The 17,027-nt window shown below is 47.0% G+C and overlaps 1 protein-coding gene across 7 annotated transcripts in view; it reads left to right on the top strand.

The window, feature by feature from the left end:
- Window positions 1–17,027, top strand: part of LOC122551617 (coiled-coil domain-containing protein 148-like) — a 101,234-nt gene that overhangs the window by 51,867 nt on the left and 32,340 nt on the right. For all 7 annotated transcript variants that reach the window (XM_087989079.1, XM_087989080.1, XM_087989077.1 and 4 more), the window contains one exon: window positions 3,119–3,282. In XM_087989079.1, the coding sequence (XP_087845205.1) occupies window positions 3,119–3,282 (164 nt within the window). The remainder of the gene's footprint in view (window positions 1–3,118; window positions 3,283–17,027) is intronic.

The following is a 17,027-nucleotide window of genomic DNA, read 5'->3' as shown; positions in this document are numbered from 1 at the left end:
CAGCAGCTCCAATCCAAACACTAGAAAACTAAGTGCCAGTTGACAGGTTATACAGTTGGGTAGTATTTTAGCAGGACCAAAATAGGAGGACCTGGGTGGGGATGCAAAGAAAGTAGGGCTGGGGTCCACAGGCCACAGCATGTAGATCACCCAGTGGGGACAGAGTTCGGTAACCTCAATTAGCACAAGAGCACTTGCCCACTAGACAGTACATTATGGCTAGGTTGATGCTAGATGGCAAAAAGCACAGAATTTTATGCCCCCTCACCTGCAAATCTCCTTGCTGGGACTTTAATTTCTGTTCAAAGTCAATTGATTGCCAAAAGATTGAGTTAATGCTTACTACCTTGTTATTGTATGCAACTATTTGAACATTAGAATTGCCAATTGCTGCCATATTGCTTAACCTATTGGATAGTTCGAACATGGCATAATAGTGGACATACATATTTGCTTTGTTATGCTTTTTTTCATCATGTAATACTTAAACCATGACATTCTCTATTTAAGGTACCTCCAAATTGACATCATTTCATTTTGGCATGGCAACTGCCATAGGATTCAATGGAGTGCACTTAAAGATTTCAGATTCTTAGAACATCATGATGAGTATTAGATTGACTGGAAGCTGTATAACTGAGTTGTTTTTCTCCTGACTGCACTGACACTAATATGCTGGTAGAAAGAAATAATTACTCAGTAAGAAAGCATTTAAATTAGTGAGATGGGAGGAAGACACAAACCAATCTGAAACAAGAAGCTTAGAAAATATAATACAAGCATTTCTGCAGACAAGAGAGTGGTTAAAGTGAAATAGAGTGATAGAATAACAGTAAACAGTGTAACACAAGTCTAAAATAAAAACAGCAAAATGAGGAAGTTCAGAGACTTGGAATATTGACTGTCTCTAGATACTGTTGAGAGTGTGTTGCTGGAAAAGCACAGCAGGTCAGGCAGCATCCGGGGTTCAGGAGAATCGACGTTTTGGGCCAGAGTCCTTTCCTGATGAAGGGCTCTGGCCCGAAGCGTCGATTCTGCTGCTCCTCGGATGCTGCCTGACCTGCTGTGATTTTCCAGAAACACACTCTCGCCTCTGATCTTCCAGCATCTGCAGACCTCACTTTCTCCCTGTCTCTAGATACTGTCATTTCCAGTATTTTCTGTTTCTTTTAGTTAAGATATCCAGCATTTGCAGGCTTTTACTTCTGTAAAGGAGTCATAAATGAATCTAGGTTGAATTGTTTTTATCTGATTGTGAAATATTGTATAAGTAAAGCAGTAATGTATGTAGACGTCTAGGCATCAGTTTTTATTTACTATATACCTATGTCTAAAGTATCAAGCCAAAAGGATGCTGACCTGTTACACGAGGTTTATACTCACAACCAAAGAGGAAGGGTACCATTGTCTGGATAGGTGAAAATCTTAAAATAAGAAGCTAGAACTAGTGATACAAAAAAAACTTCCCACATACGTTTGGGACACCACCCAACCCCTCCATCTCCTCCCTGGCCTCCAATACTTCATCTTCATCATGGACATCCAATCCCTATACACCTCCATCCGCCATGATGAGGGCCTCCAAGCCTTCATTTCTGCCTCTCCTGACGTCCCCACCAGAACCCTTCCACTGACATACACTCATTCGTTTGGCTGAACTGGTCCTCAACCTCAAGATATCTGGTGCCTCATTTTCATGTGCCATGCTGCATTATCATTTTGAAGAGGACATTTAAAGTTCTGCCAAAACTCTTCAATTTGGAAACTCTGAGAAAAGCCTGGAAGAAACCACCTTTGACCTCTAAGTAATAAAGAAGATCACTTTATTTTAACAACGATCTGGCTTTTTGGCTTTTTGAACTTATGTCTGAATATTCAAAAGATCTGGAGGTAGAATCAGTTTGGTTAGAAAAGCAAGGAAATGTATGATGAATGGTAGAATCACGGAAATACAGAGGATCAGAAGGACCTTCGTCTGATTATTAACAGATCCTTGAAGACAACAGGACAGGTGGAAAAGGTGATGAAGAAGACATACAGGATGCTGCCTCTGTTTGTTGTTATATTGAATACAAGAGTAGGGAAGTTATTATTTGAGCTGTAGAATCTGTTAGTCAGGCCTCAGCTGGGGAATTGTGTGCAGTTCTGGTTGCCACACAATAGGGAGGATGGCATTGCATTTAGAGAATGTGGAGACAAGATGCACCAGGATCTGGGTTTAGAGATTCAGCTACGAAAATGGACTGAATAGGCTGGGTTGTTTTCTCTATAAATTCATAGAGGAATTTATAAAGAGAGGCAGAATTGAAGATAAAAGGCAGGAGGTTTAAATGCGATTTGAAGGAAGACTTTTTTTTCACCTTTTAGGATGGTGAGTATCTGTATCATTGCTTGAAGGGTGTTAGAAGTGGGAACCATCACAATATTTACTATTTAGATGATCACTTTAAAGCACCATATCATACAAGACTACAGTCCAGGTACTGAAAAATGGGACTACAATTGATAGGTGCTTGATAACTAGCATGGGCCAAAGTAAAACCCAATGATTATGACGTTCAAATAGTACATAGGTGCAGAAGTGATGAGAAAAGTAAATGAATGTTGGCATTTATTGCAAAAGGAACTGTTGTGCTGCATTAATAGTATCCTTTCCTCTGGTTCAGAAAGTCTTGGTTCAGGTCCAGCCTGTCACAGGTGTGTCATTACATATCCAAGCACGTTGAAATGCATTAGAAGCAATGGTGATAAATTGTTGCTGTGACAACCTCTAAACTGGAAGTACTACAGTAAGGAAAATTCCCTTAATATTCTGTGGAGTCTGCAAGTGTTTTCAAGAATGTTTGATTAAGTCTTTTAGTAGTTTGTATAAATCATAAAGGGATTAATAAATATAGTTGTGTGGATGGTAACTTTGCCCCTCATGAAAAATTGGCCAGAAGTATGTACTCATGAGATAAGTGAAATCTCTGCAGTTTTTCTGCTCTTGTTTCGTGCTCACAAGAAAATTAACTTCATTAACCTTATTTCAGATATTATTGGACATTAGGATCATTAGGTGGAAAATTAAAGCAAGGGTCATTACTTTTCATAATTTTCTCTCTTTTTATATAATCAGGAAGAAATCTCTCCTCATCTTGATGAAATTCCAGAGGATGTGCACTACTTGGAATGTCCATATCTCAACTTGAAGGCCTCTGTTCTGCAAGAGTTCCAGAACCTGAATGCAAAATACAAATCTCAGCTAGAGGAAATCAATCACCAACTTAAATTTATGGACAGGTAGGATAACAATTACACAAGAAATGAATAATGAGATTAACCTAATCCACAAGTGACCTTCCTGCCAATTAGATTTTTAAAAATCCTTCACCCTGCAGTGGATGTGTTTGCATAACTATGAAGCAGAGATTTTCATCTGCCTGCCACCCGACTCATGCTGAAAATCAGGGGAGTCAGTGGATACTTAAGGAAAAGCTCCCAACTTTCAATTGCAAGCATTCTACTAGATGTGGTTTTAGGCAAAAACTCAACAAGGATCAGAGTTGCATTGTGTTTCTTTGCAAATGTTGTTATGATCCAAGTAGAGCAGCGACTTTTTAAAAAAATAAATTCAATCATTCCAGTTATTCAGAAATTCCAGTTATTTATTAAAAGAATAAAGCTATAATAACCTACAGTTAAAAACCAAAGATTTTTTTCTTCCACAAGAGTCAATAAAGCAAATACTATCTTAATCACCTATATTCTAAAACAAAAGTCAATGTTAGTTAAACAAGAATCAACTGCTAGTTGTGGTTTATTGAAGACTATAAATTTACACATTAAGTGGCAGGTACATTTAAGATGCATCATGTGATTTGATTCAATCATAGAGTTCTTCAAAGCTGTGTTTTCCTTAAGAATTTCAGCTCCTCGCTTTCCAGAATGTAGATTAATCCCAAGCTACTGTAAGTGCATAACCCACTTGACCAGATGGTCTTCACCAAATTGGCACGTGTCTGCAAAACCTCCTCAGCTTGATCTGGATGGCTTAGATCACTAGTGTTATTTGTGAATAAAAGAAACAGCTCCAGCAACTGGCTGTGTCCATCTCTTCCTCAGCCAGATGGCAAGCACTGCATAGGGGGTGGTGTGAGTGAAACACACCACACTGTGAGTTACACTCGATTATGTTACCAGGATGAAGCCATCTCTCTTTTGTTCTCATTCGATTTATAATTCTACAATAATATTGTTTGACATTGATTAGTCTTCTGTGTGTTAATGGATTGTGGTAAAGACTGAAAAGAAAGTTGTAGGGTAAGTAAGCACAGGAGATATTGTCATGAACTGGGCCCCCAGTCCATGTGGGATGATGATGGTTGAGGCTTCATGCTTCATGCGCTTGTGTAGCAATAGGATGAATGAAATGTGTGTGCTCACTGGATAATTCATCTCTCTAATGGAAAGCCTGGGACATTGCTTTTTGCTGAGTCAGGTCATTCCTGAAGAAGGGCCTGTGCCCGAAACGTCGAATCTCCTGTTCCCTGGATGCTGCCTGACCTGCTGTGCTGTTCCAGCAATAAAGTTTCAACTTTGATCTCCAGCATCTGCAGACCTCACTTTCTCCTTGTAGCCATGTCAATCAATTGATCGTTCTGAAGCCTATATGGTTTTAGCAGCCTCCCTTCAGTATGTGGATCCTGACTTTCTCTGAGATGCCTCCTTCATGCTACTCATCCCTGTCCAGCTCTGAGCAAGAGTGTTGTATCAGTACTTTCTCCTGATCCAGCTCTACACCTCTTTGTGTATCTCTTGTTGTGTAGTGATGTTGTGGAGCATGCAGCAAAGCAGCCACAAAACTGGACATTCTGCCTGGCTAATACCGGAGGACACTACTATATTAGTGAAGGCAAAGGAAGCATATCTTCAACATGCCAGTAGTCTGCTCAAAGCAGGTCCATGTTGAAAGATGATTTTGGTAGTCACACCTCTCTGCTTCTCTGCCTAGATAACTGACAGGAACATGGTTAAAAATCACACAACACCAGGTTATAGTCCAACAGGTTTAATTGAAGCATACTAGCTTTCGTAGCGTCACTCCTTCATCAGGTGGTAGTGGAGGGCTCAATCCTAACACACAGGATTTATAGGAAAATTTTATACTGTGATGTAACTGAAATTATACATTGAAAAATTGATTGTCTTTAAGCCTTTCATCTGTTAGAATATCATGATAGTTTCACTTCTTTCATGTGTAAATCACAAAATTTTTTTTAAAAGGTTGTTTCTCAGTTTAGCTGTTAACAATGGTGATAGCTAGACAATATGTTGAAGGTGTTAGCCCTCTGTGTATTCTGTCTATGCTATGATGTTTAGATTGATTCTAATCTAAAACGTGAGATACGCAGATGCCCACACAGATATCCACACACACCCTTACAGCCACACACACTCCCACACTCACACATGCACCCCCTCACAGACTTAAGTCACCCTGCACTCACTATACACACACACACACACACAGAATTCATGCAGTTTTTGAGCTCAGAGTTCTACATGAATGCATGCAGTTTTTGAGTAAAGTACAAATTCACCGCACAAACTATATGTGTGCATGTGGGTCTTTGTCTGTCTCTGTGTGTGTGTCTGTCTGGGTTGGGGGTTGTTAGTGTGAGAAAGTGTGTGTGTATGTGTGTGTGTGTAGTGAGTGCAGAGTGTCTTAAGTCTGTGAGGGGGTGCATGTGGGAGTGTGTGTGTGTCTGTAAGGGTGTGTGTGTGCGTGTCTGTGTGCGCGTCTGTGTATATGTGTGTCCGTGTGTATGTGTGTATAGGAGTGCCTGTGTGTGTGTGAGAGGGTGTGTGTGTGTGTGTGTGTGTGTAGGAGTATGTGTGTGTGTGTATAGTAATGATGGTCACCTGCTGAAAATGTGTTGCTGGAAAAGCGCAGCAGGTCAGGCAGCATCCAAGGAGCAGGAGAATCGACGTTTTGGGCATGAGCCTTTCTTCTGGAATGAGGAAAGTGTGTCCAGCAGGCTAAGATAAAAGGTAGGGGGGAGGGGCGTTGGAAATGCGATAGGTGGAAGGAGGTCAAGGTGAGGGTGATAAGCCGGAGTGGGGGTGGGGGCGGAGAGGTCAGGAAGAAGATTGCAGGTTAGGAAGGCGGTGCTGAGTTTGAGGGATTTGACTGAGACAAGATGGGGGTGGGGAAATGAGGAAACTGGAGAAATCTGAGTTCATCCCTTGTGGTGGTCACCTGTAATGTGACATGAACCCAAGGTCCCGGATGAGGCCCTCCCTATGGGCCACTTTTCGATGCTGCCTGTCCCAAAGTCCGCCTTGGAGGATGGTCACCCGAAGGTCCGAGGTCGAATGTCCTGGACCACTGAAGTGTTCCCCAACTGGGAGGGAACACTCCTGTCTGTTGATTGTTGTGCGATGCCCATTCATCCGTTGTCGTAGCCTTTGCTCGGTTTCCCCGATGTACCATGCCTCTGGGCATCCTTGCCTGCAACGTATAAGATAGACAATGTTGGCTGAGTCACATGAGTACCTGCCATGTACAAGGCGAGAGGTGTCCCCACGCATAATAGTGGTATCTATGTCCACACTCTGACACGTCTTGCAGCGCCTACCATGACAGGGTTGTATGGAGTTGTCCTGAGAGCTCGGCAGCTTGCTACGAACAATGATCTGTTTGAGGTTTGGTGGTTGTTTAAAGGCAAGTAGTGGAGGTGTGGGGAAGGTCTTGGTGAGTTGCTCATCCTCATTGATAATGTGTGCAGGTTACAAGGAACATGGCGTAGTTGCAGCTATGTTCTTCGTGACCTGCAACACATTATCAATGAGGATGAGCACCTCACCAAGACCTTCCCCATACCTCCACTACTTGCCTTTAAAGAACCGCCAAACCTCAAACAGATCGTTGTTTGTAGCAAGCTGCCGAGCTCTTAGGACAACTCCATACAACCCTGTCATGATAGGTGCTGCAAGACGTGTCAGAGTGTGGACATAGATACCACCATTACGCGTGGGGACACCTCCCACCTTGTACATGGCATGTACTCATGTGACTCAGCCAACGTTGTCTATCTTATATGTTGCAGGCAAGGATGCCCAGAGGCATGGTACATCGGGAAAACCGAGCAAAGGCTACGACAACGGATGAATGGGCATCGCACAACAATCAACAGACAGGAGTGTTCCCTCCCAGTTGGGGAACACTTCAGTGGTCCAGGACATTCGACCTCGGACCTTTGAGTGACCATCCTCCAAGGTGGACTTTGGGACAGGCAGCATCGAAAAGTGGCTGAGCAAAGGCTCTAGCTAAGTTCGGTACCCATAGCGAGGGCCTCAAACGAGACCTTGGGTTCATGTCACATTACAGGTGACCACCATTGCACTACACACACACACACATACTCCTACACACACACACCCTCTCACACACACACACAGGCACTCTTATACACACATACACACGGACACACATATACACAGACGCGTAAACAGACACCCACGCATACCCTTACAGACACACACACACTCACACATGCACCCCCTCACAGACTTAAGAACTCTGCACACATACTCCTACACTCTCACACTCACAACCCCCAACCCAACAGACACACACACAGAGACAGACAAAGACCCACATATATTTTGTGGGGTGAATTTGTACTTTCAGGGTTACATTGTACTTTACTCAAAAACTGCATGCATTCATGTAGAACTCTGAGCTCAAAAACTGCATGAATTCAAGTAAAACTCTATTATCTCACAATTTAGATTAGAATCAATCTAAACATCATGGCATAGATAGAGAACACAGGGGGCTAATACCTTCAGCATATTGTCTAGCTATCACCATTGTTAACAGCTAACCTGAGAACGCAACTTTTTAAAAAAAGGTTTTGTGATTTACACATGAAAGAAGTGAAACTATCATGATATTCTAACAGATGAAAGGTTTAACAGACAATCAAGTTTTCAATGTATAATTGCAGTTACATCGCACTGTAAATTTTTGCTATAAATTCTCTGTGTTAGGATTGAGCCCTCCACTACCACCTGATGAGGGAGCGACATTCCGAAAGCTAGTGTGCTTCCAATTAAACCTGTTGGACTATAACCTGATGTTGTGTGATTTTTAACTTTGTACACCCCAGTACAACACCGGTATCTCCAAATCATGGCAGGAATATGGACCACCTCTTTTGGCAATAAATATTATCACCTAGCAGCTACCCACAGAGTCTGTGTGTTGGCTTGAAGATGTGCAGTAGCTAGTGCTCTCTCAGGAACCAGGTATTATTACAGTTGCCCTGACTGCAAACATGTAGACAGGAATTGAGTGAGTGGAGCTATTTCTACTGAAGAATCGAGTTTTCTGGTCTGTTTGGTGTCTTAATAGCTACTTGGAAGCAATTTTTAAACTCCTGGAGCTACAAGAATCCAGTAAAGCAATCTCACAAATTCCAATGAACTTGCCATGCCTGCTGACTGAAAATCTGAAACTGTGACAATGGGGCCTTTTAATGAGCCCCATGACCAAGCACTTCATTAGTGCCATTGTTGGTTCCAGACACTTTAAAGCTGTTTAATTAGTACCCCAACCGCCACTACATTCAACATTAACTCCCTTTTGCACCAATGCTGAGTGACAACAATATACACCATCTGCAAGATGCGCTGCAGCAACTCACAAAGGCTCCTCCACTAACACCTGCTAAACCTGCAGCGTCTACCTCCTATGACGAGGACTGTAGTAATTTAGTGGGCGGCATGGTGGCACAGTGGTTAGCACTGCTGCCTCACAGCACCTGAGACCCGGGTTCAATTCCCGACTCAGGCGACTGACTGTGTGGAGTTTGCACGTTCTCCCCGTGTCTGCGTGGGTTTCCTCCGGGTGCTCCGGTTTCCTCCCACAGTCCAAAGATGTGCAGGTCAGGTGAATCGGCCATGCTAAATTGCCCGTAGTGTTAGGTAAGGGGTAAATGTAGGGGTATGGGTGGGTTGCGCTTGGGCGGGTCGGTGTGGACTTGTTGGGCCGAAGGGCCTGTTTCCACACTGTAATCTAATCTAATCTAATCTAATTCAAGAAATCGGCTCATCATACCTTCCCTAGACCAATTAGATATTGGCAATAAATGTTAGCTTTGCCAGTGAAGCCCATATCATGAACATTTTTTTTCTAAACCTTAGTGGAAGTGTGGAAGTTGTTCTTGCACAGATCAATTGTTACAACTTATGTAAATATAATCAGCATGGAACCTGTGCTTGGATTTGAGCTTCAAGTTATTATGCACTATTCTCAGTAAAATCCATTGAAGTTGTTATGTGTTGTTGAATAAAGAATATGAGTTTTTAATTACATGTCAAGCCATATCAGTGATGAATAATCTCTCAGCTCTGACAAACCAATATTAGAAGACTGGATTATCATTTCATCCATTCTGTTATAAAACTTACAGAGAACTTTTCTCAAATTTGTTTTCTTTTCAAGGTATGGCACTAACCCAAGACCAGTTGGAAGCTATTTAACTTTGCAGAAACCCTCCTGAAGTTTGATGAAAGAAATGTGGAGGCATTTTATTTTTTTTTGAAAAGATGGGGTGGTACTGTTTGTGCAAAGCAAGCTCTCTAACAGAGCTCAAAGTCCATGTCATGCTTTCTGAGGAGGCTTCTACAGATAATAAAAGGGAAAAAAAAGGTTCCACTTGGAGCATACGAGTTAGCCTCTGAGGCTTACAGGCAGAACTTTTGGAATCTCTGGAAGTTGCTGAATACATTTTAGTTAGAATTAGTTAGCAGTTAAGAGGGTAAAGCAAAATAACTTTGATCATTGGATGTAGGCATTAATGACAGAGATTATGTTTGAGACCCTTACGGAAATAACTCCCTGGAAGAGTTCAAAAATCCAGTGTTTCCAATTATAAGAATGCATATTAAAAGCAAGGAATTTCAACTGCCAGATAGGCAGCTAAAATGGGCTTGTCCATAAGCCCAAACCCTTTTCCATCACCACAAACCTGAGAAAGATAAGCGTGTTAAAAGGAGAAAAGTAGCTAAAGATGAGAAAGGAGAGCTGAGAATTCCCTGGGATCTCCAGATTAGCACTGAAAGGAAGGTGCTAAGAGTGGAAGTAATGACCTTTAAGGCTTTGTATGGATTGCTGGATGTTTCCAGATAAATGCATAGGAATTGCCAGGTTCTCAAAGTCTTTTTTTTTATTTCAAAAATATACTTTATTCATAAAATAATTTGATGGTCTGTACAGTTGGTCATGCCATACATACGTAAACATTTACATACAGAGATCAGAATTTATCATTTTTATTCACAGGTCTGTACGTTTATCAATCATATGTCCATATGTTTAGCTGAGGAGTCAGCAGTGCCCAAATGAATGCGTGGGCCCCCTGTTCTTCTTAGGCAGGCAAATGTTACACAGTGGTCTTTCTCCACCGCACCTTGGCGGCAGCTGCTCCAAGCTTCAGCACGTCCCTCAACACGTAGTCTTGGACCTTGGAATGTGCCAGTCTGCAACACTCAGTCGGGGTCAACTCCTTCAGCTGGAAGATCAACAGGTTTCGAACCGCCCAGAGAGCGTCCTTCACCGAGTTGATGATTCTCCAGGCACAGTTGATGTTCGTCTTGGTGTGCGTCCCGGGGAACAGAACGTAGAGCACGGAGTCCCGCATCACGGCGCTGCTCGGGACTAACTTCGACAAACACCAGCGCATTCCTCTCCAGACTTCTTCTGCGTAAGCACATTCCAGAAGGAGGTGTGTGACAGTCTCGTCCCCCCGCCCAGCCACTTCGAGGGCAGCGTGCGGTGCAGCTGAGAGTCCGGGCGTGCATAAAGGATCTCACAGGCAGAGCCCTTCTCACCACTAGCCAAGCCATGTCTTGGTGCTTGTTGGAAATTTCTGGCGATGAGGCATTCTGCCAAATGGCTTTGACAGTCTGCTCAGGGAACTGCTCTATAGGATCCACCCTCTCCTTTTCCCGAAGGGTCTCAAGGACACTAGGTGCTGACCACTTCCTGATGGACTTGTGGTCAAAGGTGTTTTTCTTCATAAACTTTTCCACGAAGGACAGGTGATATGGAACGGTCCAACTACTCGGAGCGTTCCGCGGCAGTGAGGCCAGGCTCATCCTTTGCAACACCGGGGACAGGTAGAACCTCAGTATGTAATGACACTTGGTGTTTGCGTACCGGGGATCCATGCCCAGCTTGATGCAGCCACACACAAAGGCGGCCATCAGGGTGAGGGTGGCATTGGGTGTATTTTTTCCCCGTAGCCCAGATCTTTGTACAGCGGGTCCCTTTCGGACCCGGTTCATCTTTGACCTCCATATAAATTGGAAGATGGCCCAGGTGACTGCAGCGGCACAGGTTCTGGGAATCGGCCAGACCTGTGCCATGTATAATAGCAATGACAGTGCCTCACACCTGATGACCAGGTTTTTTTCCCGCAACCGTACCTTCCATCTGCCCAGTTTCTGCATCAATTTGCTAATACGCTCCTCCCAAGACCTGGCGCAAATCCCAGCCCCCCCGAGCCAAATACCCAGCACCTTCAGGTGGTCGGTCCTGACGGTGAAGGGGATCGAGGATTGGTCGGCCCAGTTCCCGAAGAGCATGGCCTCGCTCTTGCCTCGGTTTATCTTGGCCGCCGAGGCCTGTTCGAACTGGTCACATATGCACGTGAGTCTGCACACGGACAGCGGATCCGTGCAGAAAACGGCGGCGTCATCCATGTACAGGGAGGCCTTGACCTGCAGGTCCCCGCTGCCAGGAATAGTCACCCCTCTCAGGCTCGCATCCTTCCTGATGGACTTGGCAAATGGCTCTATGCAGCACACAAACAAGGCAGGAGACAGAGGGCACCCTGCCTGACTCCAAATCTGACGAGAAAGCTAACTGATTCCCACCCATTGATTGAGACTGCACTGACAATGTTGGTGGAGAGCAGTCTGATCCAATTGCAAATTCCCTTCCCAAAGCCCATTTTGGAGAGAACATCTCTCATATACCTGTGTGATATCCTGTCAAAGGCTTTCTCCTGGTCCAGACTAATCAGACAGGTGTCCAACCCTCTGTCCTGCATGTAGGCGATCGTATCCCTGAGGAAGGCGAGACTCTCAGTGATCTTCCTGCCCGGTACAGCACAGGTTTGGTCAGGGTGAATCACCGACCCCAGAGCAGACCTGACCCGGTTGGCGATTACCTTTGACAGAATTTTGTAATCCGCATTCAACAATGAGATTGGTCTCCAATTTTTCAGTTCCTCCCTCTCCCCCTTCTGCTTGTAGATGAGGGTGAGGATGCCTTTCCTCATGGATTCACTCATGGTACCTGCCCGAAGCATACTGACATATACCTCCAGCAGGTCCTGGCCAATCAAGTCCCACAGAGCAGAATAGAGCTCGACCGGTAAGCCATCGCTTCCGGGAGTTTTATTCTTTTCGAAGGACTCGAGGGCCTTGGTCAGCTCATCCAGAGATAGCGGCTGGTCCAGCCTCTCCCGTGTTCTGTTGTCTAAGACCTCCATAATAGAGGACAGGAACGACTGGGAGGCCGCGCTGTCAGTTGGCTTCACGTCATACAGGCTGGCATAGAAGGATTTGCCGATCCTCATGACGTCAGCCTGAGATGACGTTATCGAGCCATCTTCTTCCTTCAGGCTGCTGAGCATGGAGCTCTCTTTGTGCACCTTCTGGAAGAAGAAACGTGAGCACGTCTCGTCCTGCTCCACCGAGCGGACCCTGGACCGGAAGACTATCTTGGAGGCTTCCGAGGCAAAGAGCGAGGCTTGCTGGCCCTTCACCTCCTTGAAGTCCTCCGTGACATCGACCTCCATCGTCTGCAGCAGGAGCAGGTTCTGCATACTTTCCTGGAGCTGGGACAGTTTTCCCCGCCTCTCTCTCGCCTCCTGAACCCCTTTGAGGATGAAGAACCTCTTGATGTTCCCTTTTACTGTTTCCCACCAGTCCGCTGGGGACACAAAGAGGGGCTTCACGGTTCTGCAACCTGTGTAGTCCCTCTTGAGCTCCTCAGTGTTTCCCAGGGTCAACAGCTTTGTGTTCAGCTTCCACGTTCCCTTACCAGCCCGCTGCTCGGCCAGCAGGAGGCAGTGGTCAGAGAAGAACACTGGCTTGACGTCGGTGGATCTGACCGAGAGCGTTCGGGACACAAACAGGTAATTTATCCTTGAGTGGATAGACCCGTCGGCCCGTGACCAGGTGTATCAACGCTGCGATCGATCTGCAGGGGTGCTGAAAGCATCGTGCAGCTTGGCATCTTTTACCGTGTCCATCAGGGCTCTGGACGTGGCGTCCAGTTTACTGTCCCCCTCGCCAGATCGTCCATCTGCATCAGTGATACAGTTGAAGTCTCCGGCCACCAACAGTGGAAACTGCTACAGGACGGCCAACCATTCACTCTTACCCACTGGGGCGTACACATTAATCAGTCTCAGGGGAGCATTCCTGTACATGACGTTGGTGACGAGGAGGCGTCCGCCCGCGACCTCCTTAACCTCAGAAATGGTGAAGTTGCCTCCTCGCAACAGGATACCCCGGCCGGAGGCGCGGCTATCGTTGCCCCCCGACCAAACCGATGGCCCATGGGCCCACAAGCCGACGCTTCTCGGCCTTTTGGCTCCGAACATGTGTAGTTCCTGAGGACCAGAGGAAGAGAATCTGCTCGAGTGCTGCAGGTTCGACGCAGCGGACATATGCTGGCAGGGGAGATACCACGGGGGTCGTATGGCGGGTCATTGGAGCTGCTGAAGATCATCGTTGGATTGTGATTGGATGCTGGAGGATTGTTTGGTTGTGCTGACCTGCTTTTGGTGGATCTTCATGCTGGCTTCGGCCTAACGCCAATTCAGGTACCAACCAACCTCAGAGCTATAGCCTCAGCAACCGCTCACAGCCCAGGCCAGGGTATTTGCAACACAGTCAGGGTGACTGTGAAGAAGGTGGAGGAGCACACACCAGTCGATTGGACGGTGTTCGTGAAGAAGATTTTCCTGGAGTGCTGCGGGTTCGAAGCAGCGGATGTGTACTGCCTGCAGGATTTCCCTGCGGCAGGCTATTTCAATGTGACCTTCAGGAGCGTGAAGAATTGCGAGCAGCTCCTGAAGGTCTTCAAGGAGAATGAAGGAGAACCTCTGTTCTCCATCTTGTCGGCGGTCCCGTTATGTGTGCTTCCTGCGCAAAGGAGTCGGGTTGTAACAATCCATATGTACAACCCCCACGTCCCAGCAGCAGATGTCCTGACCTTCCTGAGAAGATACGTCCAGGTCGAGGGAGAGAGTACCGATGTGTACGATCCTTTCGGGATCTGGACCAGCAAACGACAGATCAGGGTAACACTGAGGGTCGATGCCTATGGGAACATCCTCCACCCACCCTCCAGCTTTGCCATCGGAGGAAGCAGAGGTTACCTGACGTACGCAGGGCAGCCGAAAGTGTGCCGAACCTGCAGGAGGTCAGGCCACATGGCGGTGGACTGTAAGGTGACCATCTGCCAAAACTGCAAACAGGAAGGCCACCCGACCAAGGAGGCCAAGAACTGTAATCTGTGCGGAGAGGCGGGCCACATGTACAAGGCCTGCCCAAGACGAGGGGCTGCCATCTATGTACAGATGGCAACACGAGCCGTGGACCGCCTAAGACCAGCAAGGTACCACAAAACAGCACAGGAATGGTGTCTGGAGGCACCCAGAAGGAAGGGCAGACTGTAGTGGAGCAGACGGCAGACAGCGGAGAGGTGCAGCAGCCGATCCAAGCTCCTTCAAGACAGACAGAGGAAATGGAAGAGGAGGGAACAAAGGAGGCAGAGGATTGGATTACTGTCGAAAGCAGGAAGAGGAAACCTTACAAGGCCCCCAAAGCCACCCAGCAAAGTGGGAAGCGACACCTAGATGACAAGGATACAGGCAGCTCTTCCGACGGTGAGGACGGGCACAAGGAGTGTCGTCATCAGAGGAAGAGACAGAGCGCTGCAGGGAAAAAGGAGAGCAGCACCGCCCAAACAGGGAAAGACGATCCCTCTGAGGGGATGGGTAAAGGCCTCCCCCCACCTGGCAAGAACCAAGAGGTACCCACCGGCCCACAGCTCCAGGTAACTGGGAGTAGCGGTGTTATGACAGCCCCGCTGTCAGATGGAGAACTGGACTGTGCAAACCCTGGGCCCAACCCGAAGACACCAGAGCGGGGAAATGGCCCCAGCGTGGAGCCGGACAGCTACCTCAGCCCTAGGTAGGGTCCAGCAGTTTGCTGTCACCACGGGAATGCACACAGCTACCCCAGAGAGGCAAGACCAGCAGCAAATGGACACTGGTAATCTCATAAACTGTTAAAATGGGGATAAGAATTGTCAGCATCAATGTGCGTGGCATCAAATTGGCTGCGCAATGTGTTTCTACAACGGCCTTCCTGGCCAACATTAAAGCCGGCGTCCTGTTTCTGCAGGAGTGTAGGATACCACACTTCAGCAGCTACAGGAGATGGTCGGGCTTGTGGGCCCATGGGCCGTCAGTTTGGTCGGGGGGCAACGATAGCCGCGCCTTCGGTCTGGGTATCCTGTTGTGAGGAGGCAACTTCACCATCTCCGAGGTGAAGGAGGTGGTGGGCAGGTGCCTCCTCGTCACCGACATCATGTACAGGAATGCTCCCCTGAGACTGATTAATGTGTACACCCCAGTGGGTAAGAGTGAACGGTTGGCCGTCCTGCAGCAGCTTCCACTGTTGCTGGCTATGCCCAAGGCGGTCATTCTGGCTGGAGACTTCAACTGTATCATTGATGCAGATGGACGATCTGGTGGGGGGGACAGTAAACTGGACGCTATGTCCAGAGTCCTGATGGACACGGTAAAAGATACCAAGCTACACGACATCTTCAGCACCCCTGCAGACGGAGCGCAGCGTAGATACACGTGGTCATGGGCAGACGGGTCTATCCGCTCAAGGATAGATTACCTGTTTGTGTCCCGAACGCTCTCGGTCAGATCCACCGACGTCAAGCCGGTGTTCTTCACTGACCACTGCCTCCTGCTGGCCGACTGTCACCTACAGGACGAGCAGCGGGCTGGTAAGGGAACGTGGAAGCTGAACACAAAGCTGTTGACCCTGGGAAACATTGAGGAGCTCAAGAGGGACTACACAGGTTGGAGAACCGTGAAGCCCCTCTTTGAGTCCCCAGCGGACTGGTGGGAAACAGTAAAAGGGAACATCAAGAGGTTCTTCATCCTCAAAGGTGTTCAGGAGGCGAGAGAGAGGCGGGGAAAACTGTTCCAACTCCAGGAAAGTATGCAGAACCTGCTCCTGCTGCAGACGATTGGAGTCGATGTCACGGAGGACCTCAAGGAGGTGAAGGGCCAGCAAGCCTCGCTCTTTGCCTCGGAAGCCTCCAAGATAGTCTTCCAGTCCAGGGTCCGCTCGGTGGAGCAGGACGAGACGTGCTCACGTTTCTTCTTCCAGAAGGTGCACAAAGAGAGCTCCGTGCTCAGCAGCCTGAAGGAAGAAGATGGCTCGATAACGTCATCTCAGGCTGACATCATGAGGATCGGCAAATCCTTCTATGCCAGCCTGTATGACGTGAAGCCAACTGACAACGCGGCCTCCCAGTCGTTCCTGTCCTCTATCATGGAGGTCTTAGACAACAGAACACGGGAGAGGCTGGACCAGCCGCTATCTCTGGATGAGCTGACCAAGGCCCTCGAGTCCTTCGAAAAGAATAAAACTCCCGGAAGCGACAGTTTACCGGTCGAGCTCTTTTCTGCTCTGTGGGACTTGATTGGCCAGGACCTGCTGGAGGTATATGTCAGTATGCTTCGGGCAGGCACCATGAGTGAATCCATGAGGAAAGACATCATCACCCTCATCTACAAGCAGAAGGGGGAGAGGGAGGAACTGAAAAATTGGAGACCAATCTCACTGTTGAATGCGGATTACAAAATTCTGTCAAAGGTAATCGCCAACCGGGTCAGGTCTGCTCTGGGGTCGGTGATTCACCCTGACCA

This window comes from Chiloscyllium plagiosum, unplaced genomic scaffold (genome assembly GCF_037043375.1).
Source record: "Chiloscyllium plagiosum isolate Xiang-an unplaced genomic scaffold, Cpla_swu_hap1 HiC_scaffold_7, whole genome shotgun sequence".
In the NCBI taxonomy this organism is placed as follows: domain Eukaryota; kingdom Metazoa; phylum Chordata; class Chondrichthyes; order Orectolobiformes; family Hemiscylliidae; genus Chiloscyllium; species Chiloscyllium plagiosum.
This window is presented reverse-complemented; position numbering and strand designations above follow the sequence as displayed.